Raw genomic sequence first — 16734 nt, forward strand, 5'->3', positions numbered from 1 at the left:
TGTCGTTTGCCTCCACCAGTGTGTAAATGTGAGAGTGAATGAATAGTGGAACTGTGAAGCGCTTTGAGTGTCTAGAAAAGTGCAATATAAATGCAATTCTTTATTATACTAATTCTTTATTATAAACGTAGCTACATTTGAACCTTTGGGTTGAGAGGGTCTAGTATGAAAACAGTCATGCAGAGCAGCAAATTAGCAGTATCTACTGGATGGAGACAAAAAACATAAAACAGTCACCTGGAGTACAGTAAGTGACTCAGTGTAACTAAACAACCTGCATATGTGTGTGTGGTGATGAGAACAAGGCAGTGAAGAACAGTTCCAGGTACACAGCCAAGTCTGAATCCTCTTAGTAGAAACAACAACAACATACAATTAAAGATATCATAATTTTATGAAGAGAAAAAAGCACATTTATAGTTGTCTTACTGACTGAATGGCTTTCTTCTTCTTTTTTTGGTTGATTTTACAACTGTTTACCTGATTCACAATGTAAAACTCTTTTCTCCCATTGTCTCCTTTATAGTAACTGAGATTTTACATATTTATTCTACATAAAAATATATTTTTAAAAGAAGATAAAAATCATGCACTGAGCATTAGTTGTAGTCTACTTAGATTTAGTGTTAAGGTGTTTCCGCAAAACCTAACTCACGGTGGCGCTAGACACCGGCCCTAACAGTTTTCATTTCCTGTATTCATCGGTGTGGACGCGTATTCTTGCGCTCTTGTGTCTCAGTTAGGGCCACCTCCCGAGAATTGCAGTTGTGAGTCGTGTTTTGGGGTTCAGGTCATTTTTTTTCTTATTTTTCAGCCTCTTAATAACTCATCTCTTAGGATGGATTCGAAGATATTCGTGTTTCATTCGCGTCGGTTTTCTTTCCTCCTTCTTTTGTTCCATGTCGCTCATGGAGACATGAGCTATTCTTTCCCAGAGGAAATGAAACGAGGATCCGTTATTGGAAATATAGCCAAAGACCTCGGGATGGAAACGGGCGCGCTGTCCAGCAGGAGAGCCCGCATCGACACCGACGGAACCGACAAACGCTACTGTGACATAAACATGAATAACGGAGAGTTGATTGTTGCAGACAGGATTGACCGCGAGGGGCTTTGTGGAGAAAAGGCTTCGTGTATCCTAAAACACGAGCTTGTGCTGGGGAATCCGCTCGAGCTTCATCGTATCAGCCTTCACATTCAAGATATCAACGACAACGCACCACAATTCAATGAAGAACGGATTAATATAGAAATTCGAGAATCCGCTGACAGAGGAGCTCGTTTTGTGATAGAAGAAGCGCACGATGCGGATGTGGGGCAAAATTCAGTGCAGCAGTACAACCTTAAAAATAATGAAAATTTTATTTTGTCTGTAAATGGAAACACCAGAGAGCTCGTTCTTGAAAAGGAGCTTGATCGTGAAAAACAACAGGAAATGAATTTAATTCTCACAGCTTTGGATGGAGGATCTCCTCAGAGATCAGGTACATTAGTGATACACGTAACTGTGTTGGATGCTAATGATAACGCCCCAGTGTTCAGCCAAGCCGTTTATAAAGCCAGCCTGCCTGAAAACTCTCCTCTAGACACTGTAGTGATTACAGTAAGCGCAAGTGATGCAGATGAGGGAGTTAATGGAGATGTGACGTATGACTTTGTACATCTTACAGAAGAAGTGAAGAAGATATTTAGTATTGATCGTAAAGTAGGTGACATAAGAGTAATTGGTGCTGTTGACTATGAAACTACTACATCATTTGAAATACGCGTAAAAGCAAAAGATGGGCTGGGGCTGTCATCCTACGCTAAAGTAATAATTGCTGTCACTGATGTGAATGACAATGCCCCTGTAGTTAATCTGAACTCGCTGACCAATCCGATACCAGAGAACACCCCACCTGATACAGAGGTGGGCATCATTAACGTGCAGGACAGAGACTCTGGGAATAACCGACAGGTCCGCTGCTCCATCCAGCAGGGTGTCCCCTTTAAGTTGGTTCCTTCTATTAAAAACTATTATTCTCTGGTGACCACAGGACAGCTGGACCGTGAACTAGTGTCCAATTACAACATTACAATCACTGCCACTGACGAGGGCTCTCCACCTCTGTCCTCTTCTAAAACTGTTCAGTTATCTGTAGCTGACATCAACGACAACCCACCTGTGTTTGAGGAACAGTCGTACAGCGCATATGTGAGTGAGAATAACAAACCGGGCTCCACCTTATGCTCCGTTAGTGCTCGAGACCCCGACTGGAGACAGAACGGTACAGTGGTTTATTCTCTGTTAGCTGGTGAGGTGAACGGTGCCCCGGTGTCCTCGTATCTGTCTGTGAACGGAGACACGGGTGTGATCCATGCTGTGAGGTCGTTTGATTATGAACAGTTCAGGAGTTTTAAAGTCCACGTGATAGCCAGAGACAATGGTTCTCCTCCTCTCAGCAGCAACGTGACCGTGAGTGTGTTCATCTCAGATGTGAATGACAACTCTCCTCAGATCCTGTACCCCTCCCCAGAGGGCAACTCCTTCATGACCGAGCTGGTCCCCAAAGCTGCACACGGAGGCTCTCTGGTGTCCAAAGTGATCACGGTGGATGCGGACTCCGGACAGAACGCCTGGCTGTCCTATCAAATAGTCAAATCCACTGATCCGGGACTTTTTACTATTGGTGTCCACAGCGGAGAGATCAGGACACAGCGGGACATTTCTGAATCTGACAGCATGAAACAGAACCTTGTAGTGGCTGTGAAAGATAACGGACAGCCCTCTCTGTCTGCCACCTGTTCCATGTATTTACTTATTTCTGATAACTTGGCTGAGGTGCCAGAACTGAAGGATCTGTCTTATAATGAGAGCAATTCCAAACTGACCTCTTATCTGATCATCGCGCTGGTGTCTGTGTCCACCTTTTTCCTGACCTTCATCATCATCATCCTGGGTTTGAGGTTTTGTCGTAGGAGAAAGCCCAGACTGTTGTTTGATGGAGCAGTTGCTATCCCCAGTGGTTATCTCCCTCCTAATTACGCAGATGTTGATGGCACAGGAACATTACGCAGCGCTTACAATTATGACGCGTACCTGACCACAGGATCAAGAACCAGTGACTTTAAGTTTGTGACATCATACAATGACAACACGCTGCCTGCTGACCAGACTCTGAAGAAAAGTCCATCAGACTTTGCTGATGTGTTTGGAGACCTGGATGGGTGCACAGAGGTATGAGCTGTTGGCAGTAACCCAGTTATATTTCAATCTTGTGCCCACTTCCTTCCTGAAAATCATTTTTTTGTTTGTACTTCAACTTTACACAATTGTCCTTTTGTTTGACTCGTACAAGAGGTAGTTCATTACATTTCAAGTTGTCTTAAAGTTTTCCCATTTTTATCTCCCTTTAAAGTGGCTAAAACTGGTTTAATTTCACCATGGTCATTCTTCTATACTGGGTGTGTGATCATATTTTTCATACTTTAGATTTAAGTCTTGTTTAGTGTAATTTCGCATTCTGTCCTGACATATTTTCATTCACATAAGGTATATTATTGCATCTTGCTTGGACTTTTGTTTTTATCCATCCATGTCATTTTTCAATTGTTAGTCAGTTATAACTACATTTATTGTTAATTGAAATTTGTGAAAGTGCCTTTTTTTCAGGAATATTATTCTCATATTATAATCAAAACCTCAATCTTAACCTTTAAGCTAATGTTGTTTATTAAATAATACTATTTGGGGAAAAAAAAATACATAAAAGGCATGGTGTGCTTTAGCTGTGTTGTTATTATTGTTTTTATGCAATTTAGTTGTGTTTTGGAGCAAAACAGGTTCAATGCTGCAGAATTTAAGTGTTGACTTAAAAACCATTACACATGTGAGCTGCATTTCATAGTGTAAGTTACTCTTATTGATTAACCACATCTTGATCTTTAACTCAACATTATTACACTAGCAGTGAACATCTTTGGCCATTCTTGCTAACGTGTCATTTCAGCATGAGATTTGTGTGCCAAACTGTATCCATCTTCAAGTCTAGCCCATCTAAAATTGTCATGGTCCTGGGTCGGTGACCCAGCGCTTTTAGTTATCATTTTCTAGTTTATGATGATGATGATTATTATTGTTTGAGTTCTGTGTGTTATATTTGGTCTGCCTTTGAGTCTGTCTCTGTCTATGGTGTCACCCCATCTGTTTGTGAATCTGTCTGTTTAGTTCAATGTCTTGCCTGGTTCCATGTGTCTGAGTTTCCTGTTTTATTGTGAAGGTTTGTGTCATATGTGAGTGTGCTCAGTTACGTTTCCCCTGTCTCGTCAGCTGTGATTTCTCCCAGGTGTGTTCCCCTTCTGTCTCTCATCCCTTGATTACTGCCGTCTGTGTATTTAAGCCCTGTGTTTCTCTGTGTCAGTGTCGCGTCGTACCCTCAACTAGCTGTGTGTTCTGCTTCTATGTTCCTAGTGTTTGGTCTCCTGCTCCAGTTTAGTGTTTCTTTCCAGTGTTTCAGTCCTTGGTTCCTCTGTTCTGACTTTTGGTTTTCTTTTGGTGAGTTTAGTTGTACGAGGTTTTTCCCAGCAATAAAGCTGCGCCTTAAGTTTCACTTCCGTGTCTGAGTTCTGCATTTTGGGTCCACCACTCCTGCTTGCCTGCCACACAGCGATTCATGACAAAAATAACATATGCCTAAAAAGCAGCTGTAACAGCTTGCTTGCACATGTTATTCATATGTATTCCACCTGCAATGTTGTGCTACTGGGATTCAGACTGAAAGTCTTTGTGACATTTGCTGTGTTGCTGTGAATCTTTTGGATGTCATTTTTCATCCTTTGATTTGGACAGACGTTTTTGTCATATGATGGAACGCAATTCATCTTACATTTGAGCACCTCAAATATGTTGTGTAATTATATTTTTAGATTCACTGATGTATCCCCTAAATGACTGAAAATGTGAATACCATTGTTTCCCACTGGTGTTTCTTCGAAAGATGATACCATCCGAATGTAGGTCTTTATATTTTTGCACATTTCATTGCACTTTATTAATAGCAATATTTTATAACAGGTGTGCACTTGGTCTTTATTTGAGTTTTTGTGACAGCTGATTTGAGTCTCACCTGCTTTCTGTGATTGTAAAAAGGAGATTTTGCTTGAGAGGAAAAATACAAAGAATATATAGCGTTAATTGCAGCTTTTCAATGTGCACCCATTGTGACTGTGCCATGGTGATCTCTGTAGTGATTGCACTGAGAGATACACTTTATAAATGACTTTTGTTTTACTTTAGCATTAATTACGAGTTCACTGTTTTAACAGAAAAGATTCCTGCTTTGACTTTTGCTGTCCACGAAAAACTTTTTTCTTTAACTTGTGATTTTACCCGAATATTGGTCATATTGTTTATCATAACTGAGTTTGATTTTTCACAAATACAGTCTAGATGTGTGTTATTAAAAAAACTGTTACGCTTATTACAAGTAATCCAAATAACATGTCTGTTAAAGACTGATTTTAGACTAATTTTACTTTTATGATATTGTGTATGTTCTTTGGATTAACTTGATCTAAAGTGATTGCTTTTCAGTGTGTGTGTGTGTCAGTGCCTTGCTGCTTTGTCTGGTTGCTTATTGCATTCTGACAATAATTGCTGGATGTAAAGCATAGTTGCTTTCTTGGTCATACTCAGTGACACATTGTATGATGTATCTCTGTTGCCATTAATTGAGAGGATGTTGCTTCATCTTTTCAAAGTAGTGCAAAGTGTGGTTCAGGGCATCCTTCACTGTATGTGGTACTGCAAGGTGTTGTAATCACTTTTAATCGCCATAGTTTAAAAAAAAAAAGATATGTAGTAATAAGCAAGTGTGTCATAGTAACCTTAATACATGTTATCATAAGGATTTGTGGCAATTTTTAAAATGCATTAGAAAATACAATGTGACACATGTCTCCTCAAAGCTTTAAGGATGCCATTGATTGAAAACATACATTCAGTTTGTGTATTTAATAAACAGTTTGGCCCCTGCAGTCTCTAGGCGCAGTATGGATTCTTCTATAATTAAAGAGTAGTATGCATGATCTATTTTTTCAGACTATTTTGAGGTCATGCTTTATGCATATGCATAGAATTATATACATCATGGCATCTGTAAATGTTTTTCCTATTAGGAATTTAAAATGAATTGAAACAAGAGAGACACCGAACTGAATGTCTCTGAGTCTGTATATATATTTTTGTAATAATTCACTGGCTTTAGTGCAACAAAGGCAAAAATGTAGAAAAGAAAAATAGTCAACTGGTATCATTTCTATAGTGTTTTAAACAGTGATTAATTTTTTTTAAACACCCTAAAAGCACATAAACATGTTTCCATACTCTCTTTTGGCAAATGCCTGAGGTTGAATATTTAGGTCCAGACTGAGCAGTGTGAAAATATTAATTCAGAACAGCAGATTAGCATAACATGCTGAATGAAAACTAAAACAATCATAATAGTGTCACTTGGAATACAGTAGCTACTAAATTTATCTTAACTACCTGGCTGTGTGTAAGTGTGTTGGTGATTATAAGGTAGTGTGACTGGATGATCGCTATGTGAAGAACAGTCCACAGCACACAAAAGCGGTCTGAATCCTCTTAGTAACAATACATGAGATTACATTTTCAAAAACTTTTTGTGAAGACAAATAAGGACATTCAGAGTACTCTCACAGGCTACTTTTTTTTTTAAACAAAACTCTATCTAATGCACACTGTAGGACTCTTCTCTCAATTTGAACTTCGCGGATAAGTACATGCACAAATAAAGCAATTGAAATTTGTTGTCGTTTGCTTACACTTTCTATTTAGGTGTTTCTGCATAACCTAACTCACGGTGGCGCTAAACACCAACCCTATGAGTTTTTATTTCCTGCATTCAGCGGTGTGGACGCGCATTCTTGCGCTTTTGTGACTAAATTAGGACGGCATCCCAAGAGACCTCCCGAGAATTGCAGTTGTCATTTGTGTTGTGGGGTTCAGCTTCTTTTTTTTTTCGTTATTCTTCAGGATTTTAATAACTAATCGCGTATGATGGGTTCGAAAATATTTGGGTTTCATTCGCGTCGGTTTTCTTTCCTCCTTCTTTTGTTCCATGTCGCTCATGGAGACATGAGCTATTCTTTACCAGAGGAAATGAAACGAGGATCCGTTATTGGAAATATAGCCAAAGACCTTGGGATGGAAACGGGCGCGCTGTTCAGCAGGAGAGCCCGCATCGACACCGACGGAACCGACAAACGCTACTGTGACATAAACATGAATAACGGAGAGTTGATTGTTGCAGACAGGATTGACCGCGAGGGGCTTTGTGGAGACAAGGCTTCGTGCATCCTAAAACACGAGCTTGTGCTGGGGAATCCGCTCGAGCTTCATCGTATCAGCCTTCACATTCAAGATATCAACGACAACGCACCACAATTCAATGGAGAACGGATTAATATAGAAATTCGAGAATCCGCTGACAGAGGAGCTCGTTTTGTGATAGAAGAAGCGCACGATGCGGATGTGGGGCAAAATTCAGTGCAGCAGTACAACCTTAAAAAGAATGAAAATTTTATTCTGTCTGTAAATGGAAACACAATAGAGGTCGTTCTTGAAAAGGAACTTGATCGTGAAAAACAACAGGAAATGAATTTAATTCTCACAGCTTTGGATGGTGGATCTCCTCAGAGATCAGGTACATTAATGATACACGTCACTGTGTTGGATGCTAATGATAACGCCCCAGTGTTCAGCAAAGCCGTTTATAAAGCCAGCCTGCCTGAAAACTCTCCTCTAGACACTGTAGTGATTACAGTAAGCGCAAGTGATGCAGATGAGGGAGTTAATGGAGATGTGACGTATGACTTTGGACATGTTACTGAAGAAGTGAAGAAGATATTTAGTATTGATCGTAAAGTAGGTGACATAAGAGTAATTGGTGCTGTTGACTATGAAACTACTACATCATTTGAAATACGCGTTAAAGCAAAAGATGGGCTGGGGCTGTCATCCTACGCTAAAGTAATGATTTCTATCACTGATGTGAATGACAATGCCCCTGTAGTTAATCTGAACTCGCTGACCAATCCGATACCAGAGAACACCCCGCCTGGTACAGAGGTGGGCATCATTAACGTGCAGGACAGAGACTCTGGGAATAACCGACAGGTCCGCTGCTCCATCCAGCAGGGTGTCCCCTTTAAGTTGGTTCCTTCTATTAAAAACTATTATTCTCTGGTGACCACAGGACAACTGGACCGTGAACTAGTGTCCAATTACAACATTACAATCACTGCCACTGACGAGGGCTCTCCACCTCTGTCCTCTTCTAAAAGTGTTCAGTTATCTGTAGCTGACATCAACGACAACCCACCTGTGTTTGAGGAACAGTCGTACAACGCATATGTGAGTGAGAATAACAAACCGGGCTCCACTTTATGTTCCGTTACTGCTCGAGACCCCGACTGGAGACAGAACGGTACAGTGGTTTATTCTCTGTTAGCTGGTGAGGTGAACGGTGCCCCGGTGTCCTCATATCTGTCTGTGAACGGAGACACGGGTGTGATCCACGCTGTGAGGTCGTTTGATTATGAACAGTTCAGGAGTTTTAAAGTCCACGTGATGGCCAGAGACAACGGTTCTCCTCCTCTCAGCAGCAACGTGACCGTGAGTGTGTTCATCTCAGATGTGAATGACAACTCTCCTCAGATCCTGTACCCCTCCCCAGAGGGCAATTCCTTCATGACCGAGCTGGTCCCCAAAGCTGCACACGGAGGCTCTCTGGTGTCCAAAGTGATCGCGGTGGACGCAGACTCTGGACAGAACGCCTGGCTGTCCTATCAAATAGTCAAATCCACAGATCCGGGACTTTTTACCATTGGTGTCCACAGCGGAGAGATCAGGACACACCGGGACATTTCTGAATCTGACAGCATGAAACAGAACCTTGTAGTGGCAGTGAAAGATAACGGACAGCCCTCTCTGTCTGCCACCTGTTCCATGTATTTACTCATTTCTGATAACTTGGCTGAGGTGCCAGAACTGAAGGATCTGTCTTTTAATGAGAGCAATTCCAAACTGACCTCTTATCTGATCATCGCGCTGGTGTCTGTGTCCACCTTTTTCCTGACCTTCATCATCATCATCCTGGGTTTGAGGTTTTGTCGCAGGAGAAAGCCCAGACTGTTGTTTGATGGAGCAGTTGCCATCCCCAGCGGTTATTTCCCTCCTAATTACGCAGATGTTGATGGCACAGGAACTTTACGCAGCACTTACAATTACGATGCGTACCTGACCACAGGTTCTAGAACCAGTGACTTTAAGTTTGTGACATCATACAATGACGACACGCTGCCTGCTGACCAGACTCTGAAGAAAAGTCCATCAGATTTTGCTGATGTGTTTGGAGACCTGGACGGGTGCACAGAGGTATGAGTTAATATAGCAATGATTTTATCAATAGCCTTTATTTAATAAAAATAAAAATATACAAACAAAAAAGAATATAAATAGTTAACATTTAAAATAATCGTTTTAAACTCTCGCATAATTTCCTTACCCAATAGTTAAACTTAGAGAATATATTTTGTGCAAAGTGTATTTAGTATTCGGTTTCTATACACACACTTGGCCAATGTTTTTTTTCTCTGTGTAGGAAAATGTTTGAAAACTATTGCTTTTTTCTATCTCCTTGGCGCTACGTAATTTCTTGGCTATGGTTTACTCGTATTTTTTTATGTTATGTCGTTATTTTACTTTATTTTTCAATTCATCTCATCATTATATTTTATTTTATGTTATTGTCTTTATTTTTCATTTTCATTTTCTTTTATTTCTTTTCTTTTGTTTATTTTTTAATTTATTAGGCTTTCAGCTGCACAAAAAAAAAATGTTATAGAACAGTGGTGTCGAACTCCAGGTCTCGACGGCCGGTGTCCTGCAGTCCGTCCTGCAGGTTTTAGATACCACCCTGGGTCAACACACCTGAATCAAATGATTGGTTCACTACCAGACCTCTAGAGAACTTCAATACATGTTGAGGGGGCCATTTAGCCTTTTAAATCAGCTGTGATGGATCAATGACACATCTAAAATCTGCAGGTCACCGGCCCTCGAGGCCTGGAGTTTGACACCTGTGTTATAGAATAACACAAGTTAGTTACTTATGAAAATATGACTTCACAAAATGTCTTGCCCACTGACACAACACTGTTCACTAATATTAATTTAATTTAATTTAATTTAATTTAATTTAATTTAATTTAATTTAATTTAATTTAATTTAATTTAATTTAATTTAATTTACACCGACTAAACCTGTACATCGTGAAATGGCATTGTTTTAATGTTATTTAGTTTGAGACTTCATAGCTGCATGATCCCCCTATCCAGCTACTTTTTGTGAGATTATTTTATTTTGTATATATGCCTTTGTGTTATGCCCCATGAAGCCAAATTCTCTTTTGAAATATTTTAACCCGTTATGAATCCTCATGTATCAAGCTGTCATATTTTTAACAGTGCAGAGAGGGAAAAGGCCCTTTGCCACTGCATTCCCCTCAGACTTGCCACCTTTTAATATTAGACTTCCCTGTTTATCTGAGATAAGCATGTCATAGCTACTGTTCTCTGATGTATGGATAATCACTTAGTCACAGTTCTTTTCATATGTGGATATATTATTGTTAATCTGTAGCTAGAGCTGCAGTGCCATGGATATATTTATGTGTATGTTGCTGGATGGTGTTGCTGTTTCAGCAAGAGGAAGTAGAGTGATAGAGTGATTCATCTGTCTCTTAGTGTCATTACTTATGGAAATAAACTGGATTCTGGAGTGCTCCGTAGCAGCCACTAGAGGGATTATGTTGAACAAAGTAAAGCCAAGCATGCGAGATCATCAATAACTTCTTCTGCTTTTCATTTCATGACTTTGTGTGTGTGTGTGTGTGTGTGTGTGTGTGTGTGTGTGTGTGTGTGTGTGTGTGTGTGTGTGTGTGTGTGTGTGTGTGTGTGCGTGCGTGCCTGTCTGTCTGTCTGTCTGTCTGTTTAAGTCCAAATGACTTGGCATAAATAACATTTTGTGTAGAAATAACTACTGTCCCTGTCCTTTTGGGACAATGTGTTTAATAAATAGAGAATAAATTGAGTGGTTGTAGGTCAGAATTACTTTGTCTATCAAAATACTAATCAATCACATAATCAATCGGGGCCCACATCAGATCCTGGATCCCATACTAGACTCTGTTACATTATATAAATATTGCTTTAACTGTGTCCATATCGTGTTGTTTAAAATACAATGATCGTATTTGTCTTATTAGTAGTTATAGCAGTTAATGTTCAGCTCCCAACTTGAGCTCACTTTGGTTACGTGCTGGAAAGTGATATTACAGACAGCTGCAGTTATTCTCTCAGTCTCTTGGTGACGCTCTTTTATAAAGTCTGAGTCATGGATGCTCATGTCTACCTCTATCTGTGTCAGTGGAACTAGAGTATTGGGTTAGGACCGGCGGCTGTGTATACATGCGCATTTCTCTTTTTATCGTGTGTGTGTGTATGAGGGGAGAAAAGGAGAGAGGCTGTATGTGGAGCTGTCTGAGAGAGGGAGTTAGAGAGAGGGGGAGAGAGAGATGAAAAAAAGAGGTTAGAGAGAGAGAGAGAGAAATCCGAGCTGACAGCTTTCTTAATAGAGCATGATTAACTCAGCCAGAGAAGCAGGAAATCGTAGGATTGCAGTTGCATTTTCAGTTCGGTATTTGGATGTATGTTAACGACTTAGCTATAATGTCGACAGTGCATCCATTTCTGAAAAAATGTTTATTGATGATGCGTCGACCTCAGTTAAAGTGGTGGCTGCATTTTTCATTTCTTAGTCTCCTTTCCGCTGTTTCGTTTGGAGAAGTCCGTTATGTTCTTCCAGAAGAGATGCAGAGGAGCTCTGTGATTGGAAACGTTGCGCGGGATCTGGGGCTGGAGGTGAAAGAGCTTGATGCTCGTCGAGCCCGTGTTGTTGCAGAAGGAACAAGCCAGCTGTGTGAACTGGACACTGCGTCAGGCAATCTTTTGATCAGCCAACGGATAGACCGAGAGGAGCTCTGCGCACAAGCCACTGCCTGCATTTTACAGTATCAGCTTTTACTTGAACAGCCCCTTCAAGCATTCAGCATAGTTTTGGACATTACAGATATGAATGACAACAGCCCAGTGTTTCCTACGGGGGAGATAAAACTGGATTTAGTGGAATCCACAGTTCTAGGGAGGCGCTTTCCCTTAGAGAGCGCGCATGACCCCGATCTCGGCACGAATTCTGTCCGTCAATATACACTGAGCCAGAATGACAATTTTGCACTGGAAATGGGTAACCAAATGAACGGAAATGCTTATCCTGAGCTAGTTCTTAAAAAGGCATTGGACCGGGAGGCACAAGTTGAACATGTACTGAAAATCAATGGAATTGACGGGGGAAATCCGGCTAGATCAGGAACTGCTTCTATCCTTATCCGTGTTTTAGATGCCAATGATAATGTCCCAGTTTTTAGCCAGCGAGTTTTCAAAGCCTCTGTGCCAGAGAACTCAGCCATAGGGACTATCATAACCACGCTACAGGCCACGGACCTGGATGAGGGGGTGTATGGGGAGATAACTTATTCCTTCAGTCATCTGTCTGACAAGTTGGGAGGTGTTATTGAAATTGACCCTTTAAGCGGAGAAGTTCGCGTATCAGGTGTCATTGACTATGAAGAAGCTAGCTCACACGAGCTAGATGTTCAGGCTAAAGATGGCGGTGGCCAGGCCTCACACTGTAAACTTATAATTGATGTGATTGACGTGAACGACAATAAGCCCGTGATAGAAATAAAGTCGGCCTCTTCTAACGTGGCTGAAGACTCCAAACCAGGGACTATGGTTGCTCTGATTAATATATATGATATGGACACTGGGAGCAGTGGGCGTGTCACCTGTACGATCTCAAAAAATGTTCCTTTTAAATTAGTATCGGAGGTCAAAAACTATTACATGCTAGTGACTGATGGAATATTGGACAGGGAAGTGCAACCAGAGTATAACCTCGCAGTAACTGCCACTGATGCGGGCTCTCCCCCACTTACTAGTGTAAAAGTTATACCAATCGCGATTAGCGATATAAATGATAACCCCCCGACATTTATGCAAAGCGAGTACAATGCCAACATCTTGGAAAACCAACCCGTTGGCACGTTTGTCATTAAAGTCAAAGCGGAAGACGTTGACGACGGGTCTAACGCTAAAATCCAATACCAAATATCAAAGGACAGAAACTCAGAAGTGTCATCTTTCTTAAGCATCAACTCAGACACGGGGGAGGTCTTTACCTCACGCATGTTTGACTACGAACAGTCAGTTTACTTCCAAATTAAAGTGACAGCTAGAGACGGCGGTGGGCCTTCACTTTCCACCACCTGCATTATAAATGTGTTTATTAAGGACCAAAATGACAACGCACCTGTGGTCTTATATCCTGTGCAAAGTAGCGGTTACATTGCTGAAGATATGGTACCAGCTGAAGCGCCTAGAGGTTATCTGGTTACTAAGGTGGTGGCTGTGGACGCTGACTCAGGTCATAACGCATGGCTTTCTTACAGAATAATCAAAGCAACACGGCCTAACGTGTTTATGGTAGATCTGCATACAGGGGAAATCAGAACAACGAGAACATTTATAGAGGACGATGAACCAAAACATACTATTGTTGTATTAGTAACGGACAACGGGCTCGAATCTCTCTCTGCCACTGCGACAGTCAGCATAATGCTTGGTGATGGGCTCCCCGTTTTAAGCGAACTTTTAGAGTTTGCAGATGAGTCACAAGAGAGCGATAACTTAACGCTCTATTTGATAATCGCTCTTTCAACCGTGTCTTCTATGTTTATCCTTCTAATCAGCGGAGTGTTTTATTTTAAACTCTGTCGGCGTGGCTACGTTTACCGTTCAACCACAGCCAGTCTGCCCGTTTTCCCCACGACCTATTGCCCCTCTAGTTTTGCAGATTTTAGCCGTTGCGGCACCTTGCTGAATGATGAGCGATATGATTCCTTTATGACCACCGGGTCGTGGAGAGGTGATTTTCGTTTCGCATCAAATACAGACACCGACACTCTTAAGAAAAGAAGTGCGGCTTATCAGAAAAACACACTGAGGCGCCTCAGTGCAGACAGGGCAACGCTGAAGGTGAGGGCAGGTGCACCGCATCCCTGTTATGTGATCAAATGAGAGTGTGCCATAGCATGTTTTAACATGTTGGATTTGAGATGGACCTTTTTAACAAAAATGTTGTAACTGGGGTTTCTTTAAAAACTAAATAAATAATTAATGCTTCTATATAATTACTTTAAATATACACGTAATGGATCTAGTGGTTCTAAAAGATTTTGTCTTATATATGGATGTATTTGTGCACGAATATGTTGTCTTTTATATATAACCTCAACTTCACCGCCACATTGACACATTGGACACAGGTAGTCTCAAACTTATAGGTGTTGATCTTTTGACATATTATTAGACATAGTATCACAGAAGTGTAACTAAAGTATGTATTGTATTTATTTATATTGCCTGTGATAGTTAAATGTAGCGTTTAGTAACTTTATAAATTTTCTGTCATTTTTTTACATTTATTTTCTGTTTTTAATCTAAGAAAAAAATATTCTATGGTTGATCCCCTTTATCTTATCTGAACAAGTAACAGACACAACATAATATTTGTAATACCTTTCAGTGTGGAAAAACATATAACTGATTAAATACATTAGTTGAAATGTCTCATTTTCTGCATTCAAAATGCAGGGCAGACCGTTATGACTTCTTCATTCATCCCTATGTCTTCTGAAAGTGATATAGTTGAAGAGAAGTAGTCTTAGGTCTAAGTCTTTTGCTCTGTCTGTGGTATTTTTGTTTTTGCCTGAGTAAAAACATTAATTGCAATTGTAATTTTCCATATTCAGCCTGTTTTATTTTTCTCTTTGCTTTACTGTAGCCAACTTGTGTCATTGTTTTCATCCTTCATTTGCCCATCTATTATGTTACCACTTATCCAGCTTGGGGTCTCAGGGCTTGAACCAATCCCAGCTGACATAGTACACCCCTGTGAGGTTGTCAGTATTTTTATTTATTTGGGGGGGATCAAATAAAGCTTTGCACTACATACCTTTTATTGAACCATATGTCAATAGATTGTGTGCATTTGATGAAAAATAAACTTTTAGAAAAGCATCCCTTTTCCTTTCTGACTAATTTTTCCCCCATAAACAACAATAACAATAATAATAACAGAGCAGTTCCTGCTTATAGTGGTCACAAGTGAGGTGAAAGAAGAAAGAAAATTCCCTTTGTGTGTCACTAGAATAACTAGTTCCTGATTTGTTGCTTCTTAACTTCTGCTTTCAGGTAACCCGTTTTAATTTCTTTTTAATTTACTCCTCTAAATGGAAGGGGGTGACCGCTTGCACACTCTCAGAACTCATGAGAACATAGTCACATATTTTAAATTTAGTTTATGGGAGATTGCCTGCCTTTTTTGTGTGACTCTTTTTTTCTCTCCTGTGCCTTTGTCTACCAGATGTGCATTAGTCTGTCATATTTCTTTATTGCCTTTGGTAGACAGTATATCAAGTGCAGGAACTTGTAAAAGAAGGAAGTGGGGGGTTTGGGCACAAGCGGGTAGACTGGAGAAAATAATATTACTATATTCTTAAAAGTTAAATGCAAATTTAATAATAAAATACATGTGGATAACTACATACTGTTATAGTTTAGACATTAATTGGATGTATTAGAATGATTTGGTAATTGTCTAGTGACAGTTATTTCTCAGTGTGAAAGATCATCAGTAGTCATCGGTGACCATATTATACCTGTTATACCTAAACAAAGTAGTGTTAGTGGTGTTTTTCTCTCTCCTCCCCCCCCCCCCCCCCCCCCCCCTTCCTTTTGTTATTAGACTCTACCCTGGCCTACTTAACATTAAATTTAGGACATAAAACAGTAAACACACAACAGTAAAAGCAAATCATATTTATTCCTACATTAAAAAACAAGTGTATATATATATATATATATATATATATATATATATATATATATATATATATATATATATATATATATATATATATATATATATATATATATATATATATATATATATACGTGTGTGTGTGTGTGTGTGTGTGTTTGGCTGTAAGCTTTATTCAGGTCAGTAGTTAAAATCTTACACAACACCTAAACTGTGAAGTGTGTGCATGTGTTTCTGTGTCGCATAAGGTGCCTGAGTGTGCCTATTCTTGCATACTACAGAGTGCCATGATGATGAAGCAAAGAGGTTTTGTCGTGAAAAGAGTACCCTCATGAATTCATATGTGTTTCTGTTATAGCTCCAGGCCCATTTGTGCTCTCCCCCCCCCCCTCCGCTTAGTAATAATTCAGCAGGATCTGAGGTCGTAAGGGGGTGGCTGTAGCTCAGGTGGGTCACCTACTCACCGGAAGGTAGGCGGTTCGATCCCAGGCTCCTCCAGTCTACATGCCAAATATCCTTTGGGCAAGATATTAACCCCATGTTGCTCTCCGATGCATTCATCGGAGTGTGAATGCCAGTGAATGTTAGATAGAAGCACTAAAAACCTTAGATAAAGTGCTTGTGTGTATGGGTATGATTGGGTGAATGCACAAGTTGTATAAAGCGCTTT

At 40.2% G+C, this 16734-nt stretch overlaps 4 protein-coding genes across 26 annotated transcripts in view; all 4 read left to right on the forward strand.

The window, feature by feature from the left end:
- LOC309713957 (protocadherin gamma-C5-like) overlaps nt 1-16734 on the forward strand; it is a 308827-nt gene that overhangs the window by 99595 nt on the left and 192498 nt on the right. The gene's annotated exons all lie outside the window — the stretch shown is intronic.
- Nucleotides 719-3223, forward strand: LOC309714232 (protocadherin gamma-A11-like; the record flags this gene model as incomplete). The annotated part of the gene is made up of 1 exon (XM_082546528.1): nt 719-3223. The coding sequence occupies exon 1, from the start codon at nt 839-841 to the stop codon at nt 3221-3223; it is 2385 nt and encodes a 794-aa protein (XP_082402654.1). The 5' UTR covers nt 719-838.
- On the forward strand, nt 6925-9445 carry LOC309714229 (protocadherin gamma-A11-like; the record flags this gene model as incomplete). Its single annotated transcript, XM_082546511.1, has 1 exon — nt 6925-9445. The coding sequence occupies exon 1, from the start codon at nt 7058-7060 to the stop codon at nt 9443-9445; it is 2388 nt and encodes a 795-aa protein (XP_082402637.1). The 5' UTR covers nt 6925-7057.
- On the forward strand, nt 11537-15256 carry LOC309714117 (protocadherin beta-15-like). The gene has a single exon (XM_082546286.1). It carries the CDS (start codon nt 11771-11773, stop codon nt 14258-14260), a length of 2490 nt encoding a protein of 829 aa, XP_082402412.1. The 5' UTR covers nt 11537-11770; the 3' UTR covers nt 14261-15256.

This window comes from Aulonocara stuartgranti, assembly GCF_965226115.1.
Source record: "Aulonocara stuartgranti genome assembly, chromosome: 2".
NCBI classification, from domain to species: Eukaryota; Metazoa; Chordata; class Actinopteri; order Cichliformes; family Cichlidae; genus Aulonocara; species Aulonocara stuartgranti.